General features: G+C 37.1%; 1 protein-coding gene across 4 annotated transcripts in view; it reads right to left on the reverse strand.

Moving 5' to 3' along the window:
• Positions 1-27,429, reverse strand: part of LOC119533935 (limbic system associated membrane protein) — an 878,762-nt gene that overhangs the window by 297,105 nt on the left and 554,228 nt on the right. For all 4 annotated transcript variants that reach the window (XM_037835912.1, XM_037835904.1, XM_037835919.1 and 1 more), the window contains one exon: positions 13,174-13,406. In XM_037835912.1, the coding sequence (XP_037691840.1) occupies positions 13,174-13,406 (233 nt within the window). The remainder of the gene's footprint in view (positions 1-13,173; positions 13,407-27,429) is intronic.

Here is a 27,429-nt window from a genome sequence, read left to right on the forward strand (position 1 = left end):
GAAAAATTTCAAGAGTAGTACAAATAACTCCCATATATCTGTCATCCAGATATCTATTATTTACTCCATTTAAGTTTTGTCAATTGTCCCAATAATGTCTTTTCTACCAAAAGAGTCTAATCCAGGATCACATGTTGCATCCAGTTTTCATGTCTCTCTGGTCTCCTTCAATCTGGGACAGTTCCTATGTCTCTCTGACTTTCATGACCTTGACGTTTATGAAGATTACACGCCAGTCTTACAGAAGGTCTTCATTATGGATGTGTTCAAGGTTTTCTTATGATTATATTTAAGTTTTGGCAAAAATATCACAGAAACAATGCTGTGTTCTGCTCATTGCATCCTATTGTTTGGCACATGATGTTGATTTGCCCAATTACTGTTAGTGTTGACTTTGATTACTTGATTGGTATGTGTCTGCTAGTGTTCTCCACTTTTTCTCTTGTTTTCTTTTTTTCCTTCTGTATTTAATAAATATTTTATAGGGAGCTACTTTGATATTATTTAAATTCTCACTATTTTAATTTTACCTACTAGTTTAAGAATCTATTGTTTTTCTTGCCTGAATTATTTTTCCAATGGTTGACAAATGATAATTTTCTAATTCCATCATTCCTTCTACATTATTAGTCAGCATTGTACTATAAGGAAGAACTTTGTATTTTCTTTATTTAATAACTGTTGTTTAATTTGTATTAGTATTATCTTATTATTTATTTTGAAGCCCAAATTGTCCCAGAGTTGGCCAGAGGATGTCTCTTCAAGGTGCTTCCACGTACTTTTGGCATATGTCATTATTCTTTGAGTACTTCTTTACTTCCCGGCATACACCCATACACAAAATGTTCCAGGCTCATATTGTTCTTTCCTTGCTCCAGCCCTGGAATCAGCTATTTCTCCAAGTAACCCTTGTTCCTTTTATTGGAATGATATTTTAAAATCAAGAGCTGCATGCTAGGGATGCTCATTGCTACTGTGCTGTCACTGTTCAGGGCCCTCTGACTAGACAGTACTAGAAAATACATACACACAATTATATCTATATATTTTTCTATCTATCATCTATTTATCTAATCATCTAATCTATCTATTGTTCCATCTAATCTATCTATTGTCTATTAAAAAACATGAATAAATGCTAATGATACTCATTTCAATCCAAAACCAAAAGGTTCATTTTAGATTTTGTCCTTTCCATATTTGCACCTTTCTTCTCCAACAGTGGAAACTGTTTAACCTTATCTTCAGTATAGTTTTTATTTGCTCACTTCCCCTGAATGTAGCCACAGTCTTAACTCTCCCAGGTGCCTCCCCACTCGGGTGCTCTCCATGCATGGGCCCTGGTCCTTGCAGCGGTGCCTCCACACTCAGAAATCCTCTTTGGATGGGCCCTGGCACAGGTTGTGATGCTTTCGCATTATACACCCATCCGCCTAATAGCTTTCTGACTAACAAGAAAGGAAGAAACTTTTTTGTGTTCTGCATACTTAATCCATTCGTCACTCAGGCAGACCTAGAACTTGGTGACTTTTCAAAACCACCCATATTATTCAGGAATCTGTTGTGCAAAAATAAATGTTATAAATAAATGGTGTGCAGAAGTAGTAAACTGAAAACCAGGAAAGTACCTATATATTGAAAAAATCTATAAAATAAATATATACCATCTTTATTTGGTTTTTAAATACGTGAATTCAAAGACTTGCCTTTAATATTTTTAAGAGTACACAGTTTTATTTTGGTAATTCTAGAAAACTACAGATGATAATTCATGCTGGTTTATGGTTCTATTTAAAATATTTGAAAGGGTAGTTATCCTTATTTTAATACTTAAGGTAAATTTCTGTGTAAAAACTAGCACATCTCTAAGTAGCCACATATGAAACTATGTAAATGTAAGCAAAAATAACTTGTGACACATACTGCATGTAGCTATGATATCTAGAGATGCAGATCCAATATGGAATAAATCCCCACCCTTGAAATTCTTCCTAATCACTCTGAAAATTGTGATTATAAGGTATTATAATCTTTATTTGTGCAATGACTTAAGGTTTTTACACTGAGCCAAATCCAGCATTGGTACTAAAATAACTTTGTCTTTCTTCCATTATTTTATCTCATCTTCAAGAAGGACAAATGCAGTTTAGAGTAGAAAGTATGTGGATGTAAATGGTTGACTTATTTTAATAACTAAAAGTGCGCTGCAGATGTATAAAGTCTGGATATAGTAGTCAATTGTGGATGAACAGGCTTGAGTAAGACAAAAGTTATAGTCCATGTTATATAGGGAATATCACATTTAAACTATATAAAATAACATTCCTAAATATTTTAGCCCCCAAATTTCACTTCTTTTCATTATATTAGCTGTCTGGTTGCTAAGGCAAATAGGACCATCTTAAAAGTTTGATCTTGACCAATTAACAGTCAATCAGGGAGTTATTGTCTGAAAAATTAAGCTGAAGAGTAGTAAAATTAGTAGATTTCAGCATATAAAATCCAAATGAGGATTCCAGTTAGTCATTAAGAATCGCGATAATTAACAGAGTTAACCCTCAGGATCAAATCCAAAGAAGATTCCAAATTCCTGTTTTAATAAAATGCCTTAAAAATGTAAAGTGCTACAGGATGAGTTGAGTTAGAATGAAGTAGAAAACTTGTTGCATGAAATTCTGTAGGCAATGTTCAATTGTTGAAAAAATAATCATTGTAACACTAGACCGTATTTTAGAAAAGACAGGAAGATTGAAAGAAGGATGGGAAGGAAAAAGGAAGTAAAGAAAGAAGGAAAGGAAGAGGGAGGATGAGAGAAGAAAAGGGGGAGAGAAGAGAAGAGAGAGACCAAAAGAAAAAAAGTATACTTTCTTGGAGTTCTAGGTAATATATTTTGGTCAGCATCAGGAATGTTTAACAGGGTTGTAGAACTGGCTTCTAAGAGTTTAAAACCTAATAACAGTAAATTCTAGACTAGTCTTCATGAAAAAAAAAAAAAACCCTGTGTTTCCTAACATCTGATTCTTCAATTATTTAATGAAAAGGGCATCTGTAGACATTACAATTAAAATGCAATGTCATTAATGATTTATAGGAAGTGTGGTTTTTCAAGTGCAGATTTGAAAAGAAAGACCAAACATGTTGGCTTATAAAGAGTTCCACTCATATTTTTCACAATTAGATTGGTTTAATTAAGGTAATTATGCAATGTATTTCTGACAAGTGTTGGAGAGAGGCTCAACATCTCTGTATGTGTTTTGAGTCAAAATGTTGGGAAACATCTCTTGGATACTACTTAATATTGTAGTCAAATTTAAGTATTTATTTAAAATGGGCTTTGAAAATTTTGATGTGTTTTTTTCCTAAATTACCTCTGTATTATATGCAGATTAGGTCATTTGTAAAACAATATTAACCAAATTAGAATAGAAAAAAAAGAGAGCAAAAGACTCAACATGGAATTGACCACTCTAGTATGAAACCTAATTTCAGAATGATGTATTTGATACATTGAAAATATGGTAAAATGTGTAAGGTATGAAGAATGAGTTTTTTTTTGAAAGATTCACATTTTAGAAATATTGTCTTTAGGGATTTCTGTTGTATTCACATAAACATGGAGTTACTTAATGTTACAGCTAAAAAACAAAACAAAACAAAAAACCCGTTTTTGGAGCAACTATTTCCAAGGCTCAAGAACATGAAATTAATCTCTGAGTTTTCAGTGAGCATGCAGGTATATTTTATTTTATTTTATGTTTAATATTTACTATTATAAGGCTCTTGTATTTGTTCTGCAGAGTCTTAGACACTATCTGATGCAGTGTCATACAGGAGAATGAGCAGGCGGACAGCAATAGTAAATCCCTATCATTGATTTCTTATATTCTTAAAATAGAATTTCTTGATTTTTATTACGCATCTGAATCACCTGGACAGCGTGCCATTTGTAAAAATTTTGCACCCATCCTCAGAGATTATGATGCAGTTGTTCTGGGAGTGGTTCTTGGGAATCTGCATTTTGATAAGTATAATAACCTAAAACATTGACTCTGTCAAAAATTATGCAAGGAGAACATGTAGACAAATGTTTCCTTAACACGTATGCCTTCATCTGCAGCATGAGCAGGAAATAAAGGAGAGGAAACTTTGGGGGAAAAATGGACTTTATTAATGGAAAGAATGCTGTAGTACCCTGTTTATATTATTGAAGTTGAGGATAACGTTTCCTTAATATTAAAGCTTAGAATTTGTAAGGGAGGTGACAAACAAACAAAAAAAGCTGGCTTTATTTATGGATCCCATCATTTATTAACTACCTCAAATACATGTGTTCTAGTTTGCTAATGCTGCTGAAATGCAAAACACCAGAGATGGATTGGCTTTATAAAAGGGGGTTTATTTGGTTACACAGTTACAGTCTTAAGGCCATAAAGTGTCCAAGGTAACATATCAGCAATCGGGTACCTTCACTGAAGGATGGGCAACGGTGTCCGGAAAACCTTTGTTATCTGGGAAGGCATGTGGCTGGCATCTGCTCCAAAGTTCTGGTTTCAAAATGGATTTCTCCCAGGATGTTCCTCTCTAGGCTACAGTTCCTCAAAAATGTCACTCTTAGTTGCTCTGGGGTGTTTGTCCTCTCTCAGCTTCTCTGGAGCAAGTGTCTGCTTTCAACGGCCATCTTCAAACTGTCTCTCATCTGCAGCTACTCTCTCAGCTTCTGTACATTCTTCAAAGTGTCCCTCTTGGCTGTAGCAAGCTTGCTTCTTCTGTCTGAGCTTATATAGTATTATAGTAATTTAATTCACACCCACCCTGAATGGGCGGGGCAACACCTCCATGGAAATTATCCAACCAAAGGTCTTGTCCACAGTTGATTGTATCACATCTCCATGGAAACACCCAAAGGATACCAAAATCTAATCAACACTAATATGTCTGCCCACACAAGATTGCATCAAAGATAATGGTGTTTTGGGGGACATAATACAACCAAACCGGAACACCATGTTTATATATAGGGTAGCCTTAATATCTACAGTTGCAACATTTAATAACAACTAATTACAAATTATCCCAAAGGTCACTATATTGCTTTGTACAGTTGGTTGATGCAAAAATGTGACCTGTGTACCTCATGAGGCAGGTGTGTGGGGATGCCACTTAGCTAAAAGATTAAATTTAGCAAACCATACAGCATTTTAATTTTTTTAATTTAATTTTATTGAGATTGTTCACATACCATACAATTATCCAAAGATCTAAAGTGCACAATCAATTGCCCATCATACAGCTATGCATCCATCAACACAGTAATTTTTTTTTTCAATTTTTAGAACATTTTCATTACTCCAGAAAAGAAATAAGGACAAAAAAAGAAAATTCAAATCCTCCCATGCCCCTAACCACCCTCCCTTCATTATTGATTTATAGTATTGGTATAGTACATTTGTTACTATTGATGAAACAATGTTAAAATACTACTAACTATAGTACATAGCTTGCAAGGGCTATATATTTTTTCCTTATATACCCCTCTATTATTAGTTTCTAGTTCTAGTGCCATTCATTTGTTCTGGTTCATGAAAGAGATTTATAGTATTTGTACAGTTAATCATGGACATTGTTCACCACAATAGTCACTGTTTTATATATTCCCTTCTTTTAACCTTCAACTTTCCTTCTGGTGACATACGTGACTCTAAGCTTCCCCTTTCCACCACATTCACACACCATTCAGCACTGTTAGTTATTCTCACAGTCACGTGCTACCGTCACCTCTGTTTATTTCCAAACACTTAAGTTCAACCTAGTTGAACATTCTGCTCATGATAAGCAACTGTGCCCCATTCTTTAACCTCATTCTGTATCCTGGTAATTTATATTTCATGTCTATGAGTTTACAAATTATAATTAGTTCATATCATGAGACCATGCAATATTTGTCCTTATGTGTCTGACTTATTTCATTCAATGTAGTGTCCTCAAGTTTGTTTCATCAATCTGTTTTTTTTAAAGACAGCTTTGTTCACCCACCATACTTTCCATCTTAAGTAAACAATTGATGGCTCCCTGTATAGTCATATATTTATGTATTCAGCACCATCACCACTATCTATATAAGAACATCTCCATTTCTTCCACAAAGAAGGAGGAAGAGTCAAAGAAGGTAGAGAGACAAAAGAAAAAGAAAAAAAAAAAGAACCGTGGCAGCTAAAAGGCAGCAAAAGAAAAGACAGAGTTTACCTAAAGTAGAATAAAAGAGTCGGATGACATCACCAATGCCACAATGCCAAGAGTCCCATACCCCTCCCTTATGTCCCCCTTTAAAGGCATTTAGCTTTGGTATATTGCCTTTGTTACATTAAAGGAAGTATAATACAATGTTTCTGTTAGCTATAGTCTCTAGTTTGCATTGATTGTGTATTTTCCCCAATACCACCTTATTTTTAACACCTTGCAAGGTTGACATTCTTTGGTCTCCCTCATGTAAAAATATATTTGTACATTTTATCACAATTGTCGAGCACTCTAGATTTCACTGAGTTATACAGTCCCAGTCTTTATCTTTCCTCTTTCCTTCTGGTGTCCCACATGCTCCTAACCTTCCTCTTTCAACCATACTCACAGTCATCATTGTTCAGTGTACATACATTGTTGTGCTACCATCACCCAAATTGTGTTCCAAACCTTTCACTCCTGTCTTTTCCTTTCTGTCTGTAGTGCTCCTTTTAGTATTTCCTGTAGAGCAGGTATCTTGTTCACCAACTCTCTCATTGTCTTTTTGTCAGAGAATATTTTAAATTCTCCCTCATATTTGAAGGACAAGTTTACCAAATATAGGATTCTTGGTTGGCAGTTTTGCTCTTTTAGTATCTTAAATATTTCACACCACTTGCTTCTTGCCCCCATGGTTTCTACTGAGAAATCCGCACATAGTCTTATCAAGCTTCCTTTGTATGTGATGGATCGCTTTTCTCTTGCTGCTTTCAGGATTCTCTCTTTGTCTTTGATGTTTGATAATCTGATAATTAACTGTCTTGGCGTAGGTCTATTCAGATCTATTCTGTTTGGGGTATGTTGCACTTCTTGGAACTGTAATTTTATGTCTTTCATAAGAGATGGGAAATTTCATTGATTATTTCCTTTATTATTGCTTCTGCCTCTTCTCCCTTCTCTTCTCCTTCTGGGACACCCATGACACATACATTCATGTACTTTATGTTGTAATTCAATTCCTGGAGAAGTTGCTCATATTTTTCCATTCTTTTCCCTATCTGTTCGTTTGTGTGTAGGATTTCTGGCATCTTCTTCTCCAGTTCCTGAGTGTTTTCTTCTACTTCTTAGATCTATGGTTGTATGTCTCCATTGTGTTTTTCACCTTTTGTGTTGTGCCTTTCATTTCCATAGATTCTGCCAGTTGTTTTTTCAAACTTTAGATTTCTATCTTATGTTCACCCAGTGTTTTCTTTATAGCCTTCATCTCTTTTGTTATATCCTCCCTGAACTCATTGATTTTTTTTATTTGATTTAGCATATTTCTTCAAAGATCTTTAATAGATTGTTTCTTTAAAGTGAAACAATATTTTAACTGTATCTTGACTGAGGTTTAAGTTTGTTCCTTTGACTCGGCCATATCTTTGTTTTTTCTAGTGTAGATTGTAGTTTTCTGTTGTCTAGGCATCTGGTTTCCTTGGTTACCCCAGTCAAATTTTCCCAGACCAGAATGGGATTATATTCAGGATGTATCTTAGAAGAATGAGAGACTTTCCTGTGAGGTCTCCAGTCACTGTGCTTTTCCTAACCTGCTCAGCAGGTGGCACCTGTCAGCCCGTCACTCCCAAATAGTGAAAGAAGATGCAGCCCCTTCAATTTCTGTATTGGCTCTTTTCTCCCAGGCTCTGGGGTCTAGTTCTGAAGGGAAAGCTGGGCCCCACCTCCTTACTCTTAAGAAACATATACCCCCTAGGGAGTTATCATCTGCATTTGAATAGTCCCTCTGACTCTGTTATCTCCACCCCTGTCTGGGACAGAGCACTGTAAACTGAAAATGGCTGTGGCTCTCTCCTCTGAGCCCCTCAGGTTGAGAGAGAGAAAAAGGGACAGAAAGCCCCCTTTCATAGCCAGTACACAGCCCCCCAGTTTCACTCTATCGGCCTGAGGTAACACCTGGTCTTCTGGGCTCCCCCTCCCAGGACAGATGAGTCTTCTGGTTCTTTAAAATCAGTCATCACTAAAAGCCTCTGTCTGCTTGTTGGGGGTTTGTAGATTGTATTCAGCAGTCCACATTTGTTAATTAAAACCCCAGTTGGAGCTGGGCTGAGCTATATTCGCTTGCTACAAGAATGCTGCTTTCTACCACAGCAAGGTTTTGCAGCAAAGCCTGCCATGGGGGCGGGGGGGGGAACTCCTGGTGCAGTTCCACAGCTTTTACTAACACATTCTATGCTGCGATCTCAGGCATTCCTCCCAGTGCAGGTTGCTGTACGATGTGTAGACAGTCACGGTTGTCCCCCAGCAGTTATTCCAAATTATTTACTAGTTGTTCCTTATTGTTCATTGGTTGATCTAGGGGACTAACTAAATTCCACTCCTCTCTATGCTGCCATATTGCCCCCTTCACATAGCATTTTTATTTTGACAGAGTTTTTTGTATATAATGACTATGATGAACTGATAAAAGTTTATTTTCTTCCTCCCAAATTATAACCAAACAAGAAAGAAAATATTAGAGATGTTGAAATGTCACCAACATGTGGTGGGGATATATACACAAAGGTAAAGGAGGCTTCCAGAGGAAACAGGATACAAGAGAAGGGAAGTGTACAAACACTTCCAAGTGTTTTAAGTTGGGAATTTTTGAAGTCTTGAGTAGTAGGCTTCAACCATTATTTTTCAACTGTGATATCTGAGAAGGAACAGTTTGGGAGAAATGAGTAGCTCTTCTTTACACACAACTAGGATGGTAAACAGTCTAAAATGTTACCATGAAAGTCAAGGTATATGTCAATCTACCTGTGCCCTCTCTTATGACCAGCATAATTAGTTCTAGGAATACCTGAGGGTGTGACCCTATCTTAAATTGAATGAAATTACATAGGGTTACTTCCTCAAATGATCTTAAGGTGCACAATTTGTTGATAGCAGTGGTTTTCAAAGTGTGGTCTCTAGACTAATAGCATCAGCAACATTTGAGGAATTGCTGAAAATGCAAATTATCAGAACCATCCCCAGACCTACTCAATAATTAATTCTAGGGTGGCTTGTAACAATCTAAATTTTAACAAACCTTCCTTGTGATGCTGATGCACACTGCATTTTTCTCCTCAAGCATCCCTTATAGTTGACAGGTAAAGCCTTAAAAGTGTTGCTAGTCTAAGAGGTCTCCTAGAAACCTGAAGAAAAATTGCTAATACTAGATGCATGGAAAAGGACAGCTGGCCAATGGACTGAAGGGACCCAAAATAAATGCTAAAAGGGCCTGCTTTAAGGGCAACAGGCAGTGAGTGACTGAGTAACAAGGAGTAGCTGCTTATGCTAAAGTCCCTCTCCTTCCCAATCCTAGGGAAGGAGTGAGTCTGTGCTGGTTTGAATGTATTATGTCCCCCAGAAAAAGCCATATTCTTTGATGCAGTCTTGTGGGGCAGACATAATAGTGGGGATTAAGTTGGAATGTTTGGATTGGGTTGTTTGCATGGAGATGCGCCCCACCCAACTGTAGATGATAACTGATGGGATATTTCCATGGAGGTATGGCCCCACCCATTCAGGGTGGGCCTTGATCAGTGGAGCCACATAAATGAGCTGACTCAAAGAGAAGTAACACAGAGTGCAGCTGTGAGTGACGTTCTGAAGAGGAGCAAGCTTGCTAGAGAGGAACATCCTGGGGGAAAGCCATTTTGAAACCAGAACTTTGGAGCAGACGCCAGCCACATGCCTTCCCAGCTAACAGAGGTTTTCCGAACGCCATTGGCCATCCTCCAGTGAAGGTACCCGATTACTGATGTGTTACCTTGGACACTTTGTGGCCTTAAGACTGTAACTGTATAGCCAAATAAACCCCCTTTTTATAAAAGCCAATCCATCTCTGGTGTTTTGCATTCTGCAGCATTAGCAAACTAGAACAGAGTCTTTGGGGACAGCAGCTGAGTCATTGTCATTATCATTGTCATCATTTTCATCACAATCTGTTGAGATAGAACCCCTGATGCTCCAGGCACCATGCTAGAGGCTTACATAAATAACCTAATTTAATCCTTACAATAAATTCAGGAGAATTGTTAAAAGTTAGGAGACTTTAATATTTTATAGATTACAAAATTGAGGCTTAGAGAGATTAAGTAGTTTACCCCAAAGTGTATTTCGGTAGCAAGAAAGTAAACTGGAATGCGAATCAGGCAGCGTGACTGCAGAGCCCACTCCCCTAGCCTCTGTTTTTTAGTGGTAACCCAGAGCACCCTTGAGCTAAGGGTGGTCTCACCACTGTGTAAGGACAAAGAATACAGACTTTACTTAATGACTGGTCCAGTTGGATTTGTGGAAGCCATGGATGGTGATCGAGGCAGGAACTGTAAATGTAAAAAGACCAACAGATTCTGAAGGAAAGTGCTGTGGCTTTAGGGGAGGGAGACTTATGAGCCATACCTAGAAGCAGAATCTTTGATGTGGTAAAAAAAAACATGTAGAATTTTTCAATGCAGACTACAACCAAGAATGATTCTTATACTGCGCTTTTGCTCCAGAATGGAGTCGAAGCATGGAGGAGGAAACTGTAAAAAACAGCAGGGATGGAATTTGTGACCTCACCACAAAGTTCAGTGTCCCAAGGTGATGTGATACAGTCTGCTGGTGCTAGAGATGAAATATATATATCCATACTGTTGTCCAAAAAAAAAAAAAAAAAACCTCCCTGATTCAGACCCAAGAAAGAGACAATGAGACAATCCTTCCTTCATCTCCTTTCAAGTGCATGCTTTGTTGCTCATTTTCTCTTTCAAAGCAATGTGTTAAAGGAAATACAATATATTTTGAATGGGACAGATAGGGGTTTGAAATTCTGTCCTAAAGCAACTGAGAATCTTAGGCAGTCCTTATCCTTTATCCTCTCTGAATTTTAATTTTTGTGTATTTATAATAACATCAATACTTATTTAATAATAATATTACTAAAATGAAATGATAAAGTAAGCAAACAGTACTTGGCACTTAGTAGGTTATTTTCCTTCCCTGAATATTAAGTAAACTGAATTTCACTTTCACTGCCATAGTATGGAGGTGAACAAAGCATGATTTAATCCAGTTTTAGTTCTCACCCTTGGGATGATATAGCAAAGGAGTACATAGACAAAATGGGGTAAAAAAGGGAGGGGCTTTGGGAATTTGGTGCTAAGAGCTTGAACTTAAATATAAATCTTAAATTTTTTTGAAGTCATAGCAAAAATTTTCCATTGCAATAGAAAGTACTTTGGATTTGATTTCAACTCTCTTTGGCTCCAAGCTAGTCCATGCACTTACTCTCTGTAACCTTGAGCAAGTAACCTAAATTTAATGAACCTCTATTTCCCCATCTGAAATGAAAGACTAGAATACTCAGATTTTCCAATTTTATTCTGCAAAGGACAATGCATAATTTCTTGTTGTGGTCTCTAGGGGTTTTTCAATGATATTGAAGGTATTAAAATTGTGTAGGAATCTCATATCATACTGTAGAGCTGATCATTATATAAAATATGTTCTAAGAGGCCCGAAGTAAACTACATAGTTATCTCCTATCCCCCTGCCATTGAATTAAGTTTTGAAATGTGTGTTGTGTGTGTGTATGAGTTTGTGTGTTTGTGTTTTGAAGGAGCTGGTAAATGAATTCATTTACATAGTCACATATTGCTGTAGCAGTGCTTACACATTTAAATGGGTTGCCTGGGATCTGAAGCTGGATGTCTCTTGTTAAGCAGTTTAAGTACTCTCTGCTAAACTACAGGGAAAACACCTTATGCTTTGACTGAGAGAGGAACTTGGCAAGCCAGTAAACATGCCTTTTAGAAGCAATAAAATGAAGCTGTCAACCATTGCACATGGACCAAGATAGAGGTCACATGACTAAACCACCCCTTCACCAGGCAGTCTCTGATGTATTTCATTCCAGTTTCAATCTATTAATCTGAGGAGTTGGGAGAGCAATAATTTAAATGCTGCAATAATCAATTCCATAACACATTAATAGAAGCTACAGTCAAACTTTGCTACACCATTGACTGCACTGGAATCTTGACAGGAGCCCTAGGACCATGCCTAATTTGCATTAAATTTACATAAAATTGTAAATCAAGAATACATGAACACAGCCCTAATATTTGTTACTGCTTAGATCTTGCCTGATAGATCAAAACTGCTGGTGGTTTGACTTCATTTGCAATAAAATTGTGCAGTCGATCGGTTTTGTTCTCATTCTGCAATTATGGGGAAAGGGACTCCAGGGAGCTAAAGTTTGGGGGCATATGTATGCCATTTAGTGTTTTCATTCTGTAAAGCCATGACTCAGATGTGCCCTCAGAAACCCCAATCTAGAAGCAGATTGTCCCCAATGGCTTTGCGGATCCTTGTCACTGGATTTGCTCACCAATAACGTGCCATTAAACAGAGATGCAAACTACACAGAAAGTTGGACAGCTGAGATGATATCAAGGCCTCTGGGAATTTGTATTTTTCCACAAAACATTTACTGTTATAAAAGCAGATAATTAATGATATTCTTCAGGCTGTAGACAGATCAAATCAAACCTTTAAATTCAACAAAGCATTCAGTACCTAACAAGGTGATAAAGTGGGACTTCACATGGTTAGTTATGAGCTTTCTGTCTGTTCTTGTGACCCCATTTTATCTTGTTCCAATCACTGTGGCTTTTGCTGTGTGTTTTTTCTCACTCTGGTCTAGAGGAAAACATTCTTATCAAGGTTGCTGGCTCACTGTGTCCAGGGTCCTCTCTCTCTATTCTCGTTAGTCCTCTCATTATAAGTCTATTCTGCTTGAAAGAAAATTCCTAAATTTTTTAATGTATTTGGAAGTGTTCCAGGTGCTTGTTTCCCCCTATGAAAGATTTTACAAATATTTTGTGCATCGTGATTATTTACTGTGACCCACCTCTCCTGTACCACCGACCTATCCCACTCTTTTCTTACCTTGCACGATCAAGTAAACTTGGGAGGTCTTGGGCTCATGCTGTGTCTGAACTGAGCAAGTGTAGGAACCTTCATCATAGACATCCACCTTCTGGATTCGGAGGCTGTATTCCAGAGAATGGCGTTTCTCCAGCTCAACCCGAGGATCCAGAGACCACTTGTCATGTCCAGCGAAAATGATGCCAGAACGGTTCAACCAGGCCACCTTTGAGTTCTTGTCTTCTACAACACACCTGGCAGGGCAGAATAGTCATGTTAGAGCCTTAATCATAACTACATCTGCTTTCATTCATCACATGATCAGGCTCATCAAGACCAATCAAGAGAAATAATTATGTGTAGGGTGAATCATTGCCATGACATTTCTTACAGTCTTACATATTTTCATTCTTTCTCCTTTAAGATCTAATTACCATCCAAAGGATGGATATCAGAATATTAGAATCAATTCAGTCATAAACCATCTGCGTATGAGTAATGCAGTAAATGAAGTTAATTAAGTATTGACTTCCCAATGGATTATCTTCTTCTTGTCTAGGAAAAGGTCATTCACACAGAACCCCACCTGTCTAGGTTTTCACTTTGGGAATTAGACTTTTGATACTGAGACACTTTTACTCAGTCTTGAATTGTACTTATTCATTTCTGATAGTCTTGTGTGATAACAGATTTCAGTTATACTCTGTTGCCATAGGCATTAGAGTAGAATATGCTTCTGATCTTTATTTCTTTGGTGGGTCCAACCCTAGGAGTGAGAAGTGTGTCAGCACCAAGGCAGGTCCAAGGGCAAGTGGATGGGTGTTGTGTCACGGAAATCAACACAAGCACCATCTGGCATGATTCCGCTACCAGCTGCTGAGGGCAGCAAGTTGTCTGCAGGCAAGACAATTTGCTACCAGTATTTCTGGCCACGTTAGAATGAGTTCCATTTTTTATGGGAGATGAAAAAACAAAAAGAAGTACTGATTCATATATATCAAGGAAGCTAAAGGAGAAATGCTTATTTACATGACTACTTATTTTAGAAACCAGAAAAGATCTCTTACTCTTGAAAGAGAGGGGAAAAGAACCTGGGTTAGGGAGAAAGGGTAAATACTCTCTGATGAGGCAGTTTCCTCCTTTAATTCCCAGAGGAATTTGGCATTGGAAACAAACTAACAAAAAACTACTTTGTATATTTATGTCCGCCCCACAGGGAAATTGTCCTAGACCCTGTTCACAGCTGCAGAGCCAGCTGCTCAGCACTCTGGGGCATGAGGGGTGGACAGAAGGAGACAGGAGCTTGACGGCAGAACAATTAAAACATCATGTTCCTCTGCAATTTCCAAACCGAGTCAAATCCAGGTTTTCTCTCCGGTCAAAGGAGCCAGACATAGAGATTCCACATCAGTGCATAGACAGGAAAGTGACTCATTAACCATAGGCATCGTAGGGATACAGAGGACAACTTGTATCTCTCATAAGGAGAAAAGATTAGTCATTTTAAAATATCTCATCTATGTACAAAAGGCCTCCTTATCTCATTGTTTTTATGCGGAATTTATGTTTCATTTAGAGTGAGAAATAGGTTTAGTAACCTGGGTGCCAAGATTCCCAGGTCCTTCTTTTCTTCTCCACCTATGTGTTTTCATAAATACACCTAGATTAAAGTATCATTTAATATCTCCATTTCCCAGTATCTGCTTCTTTGCCATGCAGATATTCTTAAGACTAATTATATGTGTTCAATAGTTTACGAGTTCCTCCATGAAGAGCACAAGGCTAACTTTGTGGATACTTGCTGCTTCTTTCTAGACTCAATTTTAATTGTCCTGTTCCACTTTTTGTGATATCATTTCTTTGTCCTTACGGGCGTTTGCAGCATCTCTCAATTTAGAATCATTTATGAATTAATTAGTGGACTGTTTGTGGTGTTTTCCCAGATCATTAATGAAGCTGTTGAATGTGGATTTATTTTGTTTTTTATTCTGAAAAGAATGAAAATTTGCTCTAAAAATGCATTTTAAATCTTCTATCACTTTCTCCCTTTCACTGTCCTCCCTAGCACAGCCCAACAGAGCAAGGACCGACTTTGTTGCATCATAGAGATCCCTCAATGCTGTTAAGCTCAGAATATGGCCCTAATCTGTTCATTTTGAGAAAAAAAAAAAATAATATATATATATATATATATATATATATATTTCACATATGCATGGCCTATAAGTAAAATGAAGACAGAGATTTTGTCTTATTCATTAGAGTACCTCAAAAAACTAATCTGGCATAACACAGATACTTGGTAAATGCCTGTTGTGTGAATGAACAGTGTCACACATGCAAACACAGGACATATGATTTCCTATTTTCCCTTGCCCTATCCTAAGCCCAACAGCATCCACAAATGAATTTGGAAAATTTCCTTGTCAAAACAACGTAGAATTTCTATGTCAGGTCCTTAAGGTCTTTTAAACATTTTAAGCAATTTTGTTTATGGAAAAGTTAAAATCATCATACAGATCATTATTCCAAATTATTCCCTGAAAGTGTTCAGATCTATCTCACCTAAAGAAGAACTTAACTATTTCAGCCAAATTGTCAGAGCCATAAAAAATGTTTCTATCTAAATAACGTATTATGAAGAAATTTTATGACAATCTATATAGAACCTTATTTTTACATTAGGTTTCATTCACATTAAACTTTTAAACTTATCTTTTGCTTCCAAACTTATACTTCCAAACAAATATATTAGAATATACAAACATACCCATACACTCACACTTTTTACTGATTCAGTATGATTAATCAAACTCCAAGACCAGAACACAACCTATTGTTTTTTAAAAGGAACACACTTTTCCAAATACATAAGAGCTCTTTTATGTGTTGTCAGTAGTTTCAAGTAAAAATATTGACTCTGTAACAAGAAAATATCCTTCTACAATGTGCCTAAAATTTCATTCTAAAAAATGAACAAAATAATAATTTAATATCAAAACACTTTTTAATTTTATTTTAAAATCTTTATTTAAGGTGGCCACTACTTTTAATCATAAAAATCACATGCAAGAAAAAGAATGTAAGAGTCAAAAAGTGACAGTCTCAATTTGTAGAAGTCTATGTTTATTAAGTGAAAATAACCAGACACACAGGGTAGTCTCCTAAATGCTAAAAGAAATGTTATATTGCAAATAGTATTTACATGATATTTATAGTATATATTAATTATATATTATATAACATATATTAATTAATTACATTAATATAAATTCAGACCTAGGTTCTCTGCATACACTGATTCACCAGTAAGCATCATGTGCTTGTATCCAGGAGGTAAGTTAGCTTAACCATGTATTGTGAAGGCCAGCATGGTAAGTGAGAATTCTCATACTATGTCATCATAATATGATAAAAATGAATTATCACCCACCCCAAATGCTTACGTCTACTTCAAAACTGTATACCTAATAACTTAATCTCCAAAATCTGCCTTGGCTAAAGCAGGGAAGGTGTGAAGACATGTATTTTTAAAATTTGTTATTGTTAATGTGTTGTTTGATTGAATAGAATGTTTCCTCCAGGAACTTGCGACACTGCCAACAAATCCCAGAATTTAGAAAGGACTGCATCCTAAAGAGAGTGTGTATTGATGCCACAAGGAGAGGGTAAGAGAATGTTCCTCCAATTTAGGTGGGAATTCTGGCAGGCAGCTGAGACAGGTGATGAGAAAATTTAAATGGGAAGGCTGTAGAATACTGCCAGGAAGTCAAGAGTTGGCTGGGAGGTCAGAAGGTAAAAAAACAACCAAATATACAAGCAAAACCAAAAAATACAAAAACCCAAAGCTGTTAAAAGGCATGCAACCTGCAAAAAAGTCCAAGGGATTCACACCTCAAAGACGTGAGATCCAAAAAAGTTACCAGCAAGCATAGGATGATTCAAGGTGGGTCACATTATTAATAATTTAGGTTGTGTAACATGTCATCGATAACTATTTATTTAGTCTTCTGTCATTGATATTCTACTCATTTAGTCTTCTACCATACTTACTATGGTTATATTGAAAGCCTTTGTAGACATAATCTTTCAGTTATTTATTTGTGTCTCCATATCGACCTCCCCACCATTCTAAATTTTGTATAAGGTCTAAAATTTTTCAGCCATGGAAAGTAGAGTTCAGACAACCCACAGAGCACCCCATGTGCTTGCTGTAAAGGTTTGTAGTAGATTGTACAGAATCACTAATGTATTTAGAGGTAGAAAATACATGATCAGAGCCGTATTTAAGAAATATGTAATCTGAGGGTGATTTGTGCGGGAAAATCTGGAGTGGGGATATCATTTTTGTTCCTGTGAGTTCTTGGACCATGGTTGAGTAGTGGGGTGGGGATGAGGTGCTGATTGAACTAAAAAGTAATTTTCAGTATACAAGAATAAGTGCTCAAAAAAGAGACGAGTTGAATGCATTAAGAGAGCCATAGAAAGGAAACTAGGGACAAAAGTCCATGTCATTACTAGGTGCTGAAAGATGAACAAGGGTCTCCAAAAGTACATAAAATTAGGGAGGGCAAAGAAAAGGGCAATAGGCACAAACTAAGTGAATGTTTTCCTAGTGCAGGTTTTTGATCCTACCAAAGCTAACTCTGCTTATAAAACTCCAAGACTCATTCCCAGGACATCTCCTCTCCGGTTGAAAGCCTTGACCAAGAGAAACAAATAATCTTGTTTCAGTGTGTGTGTGTGTGTGTGTGTGTGTAATAGTGCTCTTTCCCTATATATATAGCCCTCCGGAGAACTGTCCTTGTTAAAATGACTGCTTAAAGAAACCATGAGTGGTGAGTGGGGTCCTCCTGCTAAGCATGGGGATATGATACAGGCTGTGCATTCGTCTTACAGACATCAGCATAGAAATAAGACATGTAGCAATAGAGACATTAAACTGGCAATTTAAGGTGCAAGATTGAGGATTATTCCCTCCAATTGCATCATGCCTCCAGCTTGCCACATTCAATTAGACCTCTGCATTTTCCAAACATGATGAATTTTTTCTTCCCTTGGATCTTTGCTCATCTTCAACCATACTCTTCCTCTCTTTGTTTCTTCAGGAAATTTCTCATCAGTAGCCCATTCTTTTATTTGGTTCCTTTTCCTGAGGTCATCAAACTTCACATTGCATTAGAGTTACTTGCTTTCATTTTTTTTTTTTCATAAGCTTATTAAAGACAGTGATCCTCTCAATTCATTTTTGGAGCCCTCTAAGTGCCTAGCAGTGTACACACACCATATATATAGTAGACACTTGCTGATATATGCTAATTTAAAATATTTGTTCAATTATCAAATATTTGTGAATTATCTGATAGGTGCAGAACAGATGGATAACCATTTTAACATTTTTTTCAGGAATAAATGATCAGGACAAAGACAAAATTATTGAGCACATTTTTAACATGAAAGCAAGGGAAAGAAAAAAATGTGCTCCTTATTTTCAATATGAAGAGAGATCATCCCTCATAACTAAATGATCTTATATTGTGAGTGAACAATAGTGAGAAAAAGTACAAAGCAGTAGGTAAATGTTTAGTTGGTTGTCACTTTAACTATATTAAAGGTGAGTTACCTACCTTAACTACGAACATGATTTTGTACAAATCAGTTTCAAAAAAAAAAAAAAAAAAAAAAACCAGGAATGGTAAGTAAACAAATTTTTATCTTCTCTTTTCAGTATATCAGAATCCATGAAACTGTCGCAAGAAATCAATGCACCCATAAAAATTTCAAGCATTGGATCTCAGCAAACACTTCACACCAAGAATATATGCACACTTATATGAACAGGTTCACTGACAATTCCACTCATACTGTGCAAGGTTAAGGATTATGCTTCCAAAACGATGAAGGTAATTGGAGGCAGAAAAGAAATGCTAAATTTAGTTTGTACCAATAGATTACTTAATAGCATATGTACTGATAGCATATCCATGATATAACTGAAACACATCTAGCCAATATTAAGCCTGTTTAATTACAACTAGATACATCTCTTCATATTTTACAAGCATTACTGGTTGCTAAAAATAAACAGCATTTAGAATTTACCCAAACTTGGCTTTATATAAATTTTCTGTATTTCTCAAGAGTATGATCTTGTATTTATTCATTAATAACAAACTAATACATTTTACTTGATTTTGCAGTGCAATCAGATAGATAGGAGAGATTTATTTGTTTCTTAAATTAAGAAAAACACAAACAAACAGATGAGTGGTTCTCAACTGGGGGCAATCCACTACCACCACCACCACCCTGGGGTGGGGAGGCATCTGCCAATGTCTGGAGACTTTTTTTGTTGTCACAACTGGAAAAAGGAAGAGTGGCTTGCTATTGGCATCTAACTGTTGATGCTGTTTATTTTGCAACTTCAGCCCTACAAATAAAACCCGTAGTGGATCAACAAAACTATCACGGGATAGTTTCCCTCTAGAAAAAAGATAATCGGTCTTGGGAGTGATGCTTCACATTTCCAGCATTTAAGTGTGGAATCAGGAAAAAGTTCTAAGCAAAGGATGGAATAAAGTTTTGTGGAAATATCCCAGATCTTCCTGAGTCAGAAGTCCTTAGACTGGCTTTATAATTTTGTTTTAAGTATAATGAATTCCAAGGATACATATGCAATTATATTCAAAACTAAATACTAAATTGGTTAAAAAGCAAGTTTAAAGAATTTTGAATTATCAGTCATTTTGCATCGCCTCTGCCTCTTTACCATGTTCTAAGATTGAACTCAGCAAGAAATAAAGAGAACTGTGGAGATTCACTGCTGACCCTTAGGTTCCCCTATTAGCTGTGGCTCCAACAAGAAGCTTTGACTATCTAGCTGCCTTGCTCCCATCTCGACAACTTTCTGGCTCTGACTTCTGATGTTGACCCCTTCCTGTTCTCTTGGCCTTATTTTCTTGTCTTGTGCATGTCTGCTCTCTTACTCTTGATCCCCTTGAAATACACACTGACCTTAGTTTGATGATAGTTTATTTTTCTAGAGTCTTACTGAATTTTAGTCCAGTTCACACCATGATAGCACCTATATGGTGAGAACACTATCCCTCACCCTAGCTTCTTTGCATGGATTCACATACAAGTGCTTGCATGTCCATGTACATATGCACACGCCCAGTGGTGGTCACGGACGTTCAGGGAAGAGTAAGAACACAGAGGTGGTGAACCCACAGGAACAAGATTCATGTGAATTGATTAGTAATCACACTGATTCAGGAATCTCTACACAGCTGATGGAGTGTTAGGGTAAAAGACACACTGTTTAGTCCCTGAGGATATCTATTTTATTTCTGGCCATCAGTCTATCAACTATTGGAACACAGGTAATTCATTTAGCTTTCCTGTTTCCTAGTTTCTTCATAAATAAAATGGGGCTAATGCTAATTGCCCCTGCCTCTTAGAACTACTCCTATGCTAGTTCTGTTAATCAAATGAGCTAATGTACATGGAAATATTTCATAAAGTACAAAACAATATCTTCATTTACACTCATACTTTCTGTCAGTTATTATTTGGTAGATAAGGAAACGGTCCTAAGAGAGGAATGACTGCAAAGGAAAAACACTGATTTTCCTAAGTCATGTTCACAAAATTTATCTCTTTGTTTTAGAATGTGATAAATCCACTAAATATATATTACTACACAGACTCTGTAATCAATTATGTATTTCTAAAAATTCTCAGTTTGCATTGGTTATTTGCATGTGCTATACTGGAAAAATACCCTTTCAGTCATCAGGTTACTATTTATCACCCAAAAATGCAAAAGGAGTCAACAATGGCAAATGGTAAAGACTGGACAAGCTGTGTCATCCCTGGAACAATGAAAAGGCCTCTCTAAGGTGCTTTTTGTCTGTTATCACTAGAAGTCACCTTGTCCAGCCATATGTATGTTATATGTGCATATATAATAGATATGCATTGCTATATTCTCAGGTTCATCTTCTTGAAGGAATCAGCAGAAATGCACATCCATGCAGATGGTAGAGGTGAGAGGGAGGGAGGGTAGGGAAGGAACCAGAATACTGAAGTAAGTATCAAGTATGCCTCAACAAACTGCCAGTTCCGTGACAGTCCATTCTCCTCTGGTTGTCACATCAACTTTGTCATCCCTTCATTCAAGTAGAAGAAATACACAGAAACAAAGGAAGACAGCAATTCTAAAAAGTAACATAAAATAAAATAAAATAAAAATAATAATTAAAAAAATTAAATTAAAAAAGACTAAAATTGAGGCTGAGAATGGAAAAAGACTGATTTTAATCCTAGTCACTGGTGCAGTTAGGACTGATCTCGGGAACATTCATGAGTGGTTGGAAACCACTGTTCTAGGATATTTCCAAGACTCTCAGTCACTTTAGGAAATGAAGCATTATCTTCTTAATCAGCCTATAACATGAGAGTCTCCATTTCCTCGTCAATGGCGAATGGACAAGTCATGTGTAGTTGCTTCAGGCAGGTTTTTTAGTAAAGAGAGACAGCATGGTGGGGTGGTAATAGGTGCAGAGTGAGAAACTTGTTGCCTGCTCTGAATCTGGCTCCATCACATTCTTGTTGTGTGATCTTGGGACATTTGCTCAACCTCTCTGTGCCTAGGACTTCTCATCTGTAAATTTAAGACGATAATAGTATCCACCACATAGGGTTGTGATGTTTAAATGGGCTAATTCTAAGCACATAGAGCAGTTCTGACCCTAAATGTGTCTACTATTATTAATGGAAAGCTTCAGTGTTTTTCTTCCATGAAACAAAATTAATAACTACCTCTTCAATTGTTGTGATTATTAAATGAGCTAATATATTTAAAGTGCACCACAAGCTTTGGGAGAGACTAACTCGTTTTGATCCCATCTCCTTCTACAATTTGAATCTTGGGCATTCATTCTGTAAAGATGCCTTGGTTGGGCTAAATTAAATAATCTCGGTATTGTTGTACAATCCAATTACTTGTTTACTGGTAACCTCCCCGGAAACCCTCTATTAGGGCCTGGGTTCTCTTGCATCCTTTACCTCCCTGGCCCTCTCTGGTCAACAGCCAGCCCCCTAAAGCCCAAAAGCATCAAACTGAAAACAGTATGATGCAGCGTGATTATAGAGCAACATGGTAAATTGAGGCTCTGATGCCTTCTCTGGAAGGTTTTTAAAAGATTTTTGGTATACCTGTGCATAGGCAGCTCAGGCCTTAAACGCCTCACTACTTTCAGTGAGATTCAGTTAATTCCATAGCAGGCAGATTCCACGGCTATCTCTCCAGGACAGCCAGAATACAGGACACCAGCTGGTCTATGCTATTCTTCATCATCTGCTGAGATCTGCTGGCAGAACTGGGATTCCTTCTGGATGGGATAAGGCATACTCTATGCTTTATGGACTTTCTATGCTCTATGCCTACTCCTTCTCCTTCTCAGTGGGTGAGTGATAATTATACTGGCATTAAAGTAGTAAGGCTCTATTACTGTTTCCTTTCCTTTGAACTACAGAATCTCCTCTTTCCTTCCCCCACAGTTGAGGGAAGATGAGACGCAATACTAAATCTTGCTTTTGTTTTGATCCTCCCTATGAGTCTCTGTTCTCTGTGAAAAATTCCCCTCATTTAGAAGTGGAAAAAAATTGCTTTTAGTTGTGCCTTTGAAAGAATAAAATTATTCTTGAAATCTGGCTCAAATTTTAGTTAAGAAAACTTCACTCCCTATGAAATTGGAAACAATTCCATGGCTATTTAAAGAAAATTATGTTACTTTCTGAGTCGGTGTAAAGTAAATATCAAAAACATGCTTAATTCTAGAAGGAAAAAATCTGGTTTGTACCATGTAAGGTTTATTCTTTATCTCATTCCAGCAGTAAAGAGAAATAAAAGTGCTTATAATAAATTATAATGCACTTAGAATGAGCATTTTGATGTATGAGGCATGGCTACAAAGTCAGGAGACTGTTTTCGATAAGTCTCACTTGAAAAACCAGCCCCCTACTTTATAGTCTTATCATATATAGCATTATGTAAATGTTATCATTAGAGCAGAACCATGTTATATTATGACTCATCACAACATGCATATGATATACATGCATTTAGATATAATCCCTCTGAAACATGACAATTAATAAATACAACATGTATACTATAACAGAGTTAACAAATAGTAAGTAAATAATGAGACTGCTGTTTTTAGTCTGCCTTCACTGGTAAAGGTAGAGGTGAAAGAGATAAAAGCAGATAAATAAAAGGAATAAAAGAAGTCTTTATTTTTCAAATGCACTTTGTGGATACAAATGTGAAATAGGTGGTTTTAGTAGCTGCAAACTGAAGGAGACATTATCAAACAGATCCATCTTAGAAGGAAATGTAATGATCCCCACCCCTGGTTGACAAGAAGCTGATAGATCACTGATTAATGGTTATAAATCACAAGGACACTTCTCATATGGAAAATTATAATCCTAAGGATTTTTCTTTCTTCCATTTTGGTTTTCCATCACCCACTTTCCACCCCATCTCCTATATTTCCTAACTCCAAAATTATTTTTTTTCTTCAGCATTTTCTTTTAAGGAGAGTGGTATCAGGATGGCTTCATCCTTGTGTGAATACCAATTTTTGTGGTTTCTCTTCTGTCTCTCCCTGTAACTCATTTTTTTCCTCATATTAAACATTTTTCCAAAAGCTTGCCTCCCTTGAACAGATCAACAATCAGGATGTAAACGGGAGTTGGAGCCAGGTGATCAAAAAGATCTTCAAAAGTTAACAATAGAATGGATACAAAAGCAAGAGCTAATGAGTCTGAGATGAAACCCCATCTGGGAGAGCACTTATAATGAACTCGGTTTACTTCAACTGCAGAATGATACTGTGGCTACAAGGCTCCATCTATACAAAACACTGACCCTGCGGGGTGTTGCGGGTGAGGGCTGTAACTGGTGTCTGACTTGGTAGAGAGAAGTAGTCAGAGACCATTACCCTTTTGACTACTACATCCACCACGTAAGTTCACTCTGAAATTTCACAGCCTGCCTGAGTTAAAGAAAGAGCCATAGATTGTCTAAGATGAAAGCCACATTCTGAGTTCTAAGAAGAGCTCTGTGATTCAAAAGCACCATCTCTTCAGCAGACTTTTTCCTCAGCTGGGAGGATTTGCAGTTTACCTTCCCATTCTCTTTGTCCTGGGCGGCTCTAGCTTTGAGATTTTGTTACAGAAGAGGCACCTTCCCTCATAGTGAGTCTCAAAATATGGCTGTTAAATGCAAAAACAGACTGATACAGGGACAGAACTGAATCTAAGTGGAAGTTAATAAGGGTTTATTTTGAAACTGTTCCTTTCTTTTTGCTGAATCCATTATCACCTCTTAAGGTTCATGACCTCATGACCTGGCACCAGGAATGCCCTTGAAATCTCAATATATGCTCCAGAGTCTGACCTGAGGACCAGCGAGAATCATGCTGACAAATTAATAATATTCACTCTCCCTGAAGGGCGAGCCAGCTTCATCTATTCTTTGGAGACCACTTTCAGAAGGTTTTTAGTGATTGACTAATTGAGAAATCCAATTGAATTGTCTTAAGTATTTGTCCTATTTAATCTTTTCCCGGCTTGCAGCACCATTCACCATTGTCTCTTTACATTCTCTTGTTACTCTTCTTAACTCTACTGCCATCTCTCAGTTTCCATACTTGGCCTCTCTTTCTCCACTGCCATTTTAAATATTGTTCTTCAGGACTGTACTTTTCTTTTTTCCTGACCTCATGGAGTATTCTTAAAACATTTCATCAATTTTTGGCTCTAATTACACTTTATCAGATAGAGATAAAAAACCAGCTGCTAAGCACAGATATCGGAATGCACCTCAAATTCAACATGTTCTGAACGGAAACTAATTATCTTCCACTTTATTCTTGTTCTCCTTCTAAATTCCCAGTTTCAATTAATGGAATCACAATACAATCCATTGAGGCTCCTGTTTTAGTTTCCTAGGCTGCTCAGGCAAATACCATGCAATGGGTCAGCTTAAACAATGGGAATAATCTGCTCATAGTTTTGAGGCTTAAAGAAAGTCCAAATCAAGGAGCCATCAAGGCAATGCATTTTTCCCAAAGACAAGTGGTGTTCTGGGGCTGGATGCCAGAAATCCTTAGTCCTGGGCTCCTCTATCACATGGCAATGCACACGGCAGCCTCTCCTGGACTTTCCATGCTCTTTAGATAAATTTCAGCTTCTGGCTGCTCCCTTCGGCTTTTTCTCTGAATTTCATTCTGTTTATAAAGGATTCCAGTAATAAGATTAAGATCCATCCTGACTGAGGTGGGTCACACCTTAATGATGTAGCCTCATCAAAAGGTCCTAATCACAATGGGTTCATACCCACAGGAATTGATTAAATTTAGGAACATGTATTTCTGGGGTATATTCAGCTCCAAACCACCACAGAACCCAAGCAAATAACCACAGAGTTATTTTTGATTACTCTCCCTTAATGTCACTTGTATAATCAGATTTTACTTTTACATGATTTTTTTTTTTCTCCTGAGATTGACCTTTGGTCATTACCATTGTTAAAATCCTTCTCATCTCTTGCCAGCATCAATGCTTAGCCTTTCCACTGTGGTTCTGGCTTGCAATATGGTATCCTCTACCTGCAGCTCTCCCATCTTTCATACTGAACAGAATATACATGAAGTTATCATGTAATTCTCTTGATTAAATGTCCGTGGCTTTTTACAGGATGAATCGCATAATGAAAGTCAGCTTAACCTAGCTTTCCCTCCTTATCTCTTGACATCATAATCTCTCTCCACCAAGAACTTTGTCCGTTATTCAGATCCCAATCTCACACTCCCTAGCTTCTGTTTTTCCTTCTATCTCAAATGTCTTTTGCATCTTTTTTATTTGGCAAGCTACTGTGTGAAATCCATCTCAGATGTACCCTTTCTTGTTAATCATTCCCACTTTCCTTAGTTGTTTCCCAGCTTGTATTAGCATTGTGGTCCAGTTTACTGCCTCCCATCACTGTTTTTAAAGGTAGACCAAGGCCATGTCTTCTAAATATTTGCATCTCTATTGACTGACAAAATGCCTGCCACATAAAGCCCCTCAATGATTGTTTGATGGATGAATGAACAAACCATGAATTTTCTCTTCTATTCTCACATTTTTAGGATGTCTTCTTCTATTGTTTCCATGGCTGCCTAAGCAAATACCATGCAATGGGTCAGCATGAACAATGGAAATTATCTGCTCATGGTTTTGAGGCTAAAAGAAAGTCCATATCAAGGTGTTATCATGGCAATGCTTTCTTCCTGAAGACTGGTATTCTGGGTCTGGCTGCCAGTGATCCTTGGTCCTGGGATCCTCAGTCACATGACAATACACATGGAAGCCTCTTCTGGCCTCTTCCTTCTCTTCCACATTCCATTGATTTCAGCTTCTGTCTCCACCCTCTGTGGCCTTCTCTGTTTGAATTTCTCCATACTTATAAAGGACTCTAGTAATAGAATTAAGACTCATCCTGATTGAGGTGGGATGCATCACTGAGGTGGTTCACACCCACAGGAATGGATTAAGCTTAAGCACATGTTTTTCTGGAGTACTTTACTTCAAACCACCATACCTTCTTGGTACATCTTGAAGGTGGAAGATTCTTAATATTTCCCATGGTTTGGAAAGTGGAGACCTTAGCAAGACAAGGACTCTTTGTTTTATCTAACCAGCCATCTCATTTCCACTCAATTTGCTGCTACCATTCTCTCTTGTCTTGCTTTGCCTGGAAGAAATAATAATATATTTTCTATCATACATATTTGATATAATCTAATAGATAGAATTTTTAAAAATGTGCAATGGAAACTTTGTAACTCAAATACTTTCTACCAATATGCTGTTTTTAAATATATCAGTGCCCTTCTTGTTTGATATACTTGAATATGAATCTTGATCTCTTCTTGGTGTCTTTATCCTAGAGGCTTATGTTTAGGGATCCACCTGTACAATTTTAATCCATATTCAGATGTCACACTGAAGACTAACTAATCTCAGTAATATATCCTACTCCCTATGAATTCATAGAGGGTCTGTGACTAGGTCACAACCAGCTATTGCCCTGTTCATCTCTAGGGAAATAGGTTAATTTGGGCTCACAGATCATTTCATTTTTTTTCCCACTTCATTATGAAATTGGGAATTGTTTTTCTTTCAAGTTAATAATATCACCTAGAAGCAACACAGGAAATG

This window comes from Choloepus didactylus, chromosome 1 (genome assembly GCF_015220235.1).
Source record: "Choloepus didactylus isolate mChoDid1 chromosome 1, mChoDid1.pri, whole genome shotgun sequence".
Classification (NCBI taxonomy): domain Eukaryota; kingdom Metazoa; phylum Chordata; class Mammalia; order Pilosa; family Megalonychidae; genus Choloepus; species Choloepus didactylus.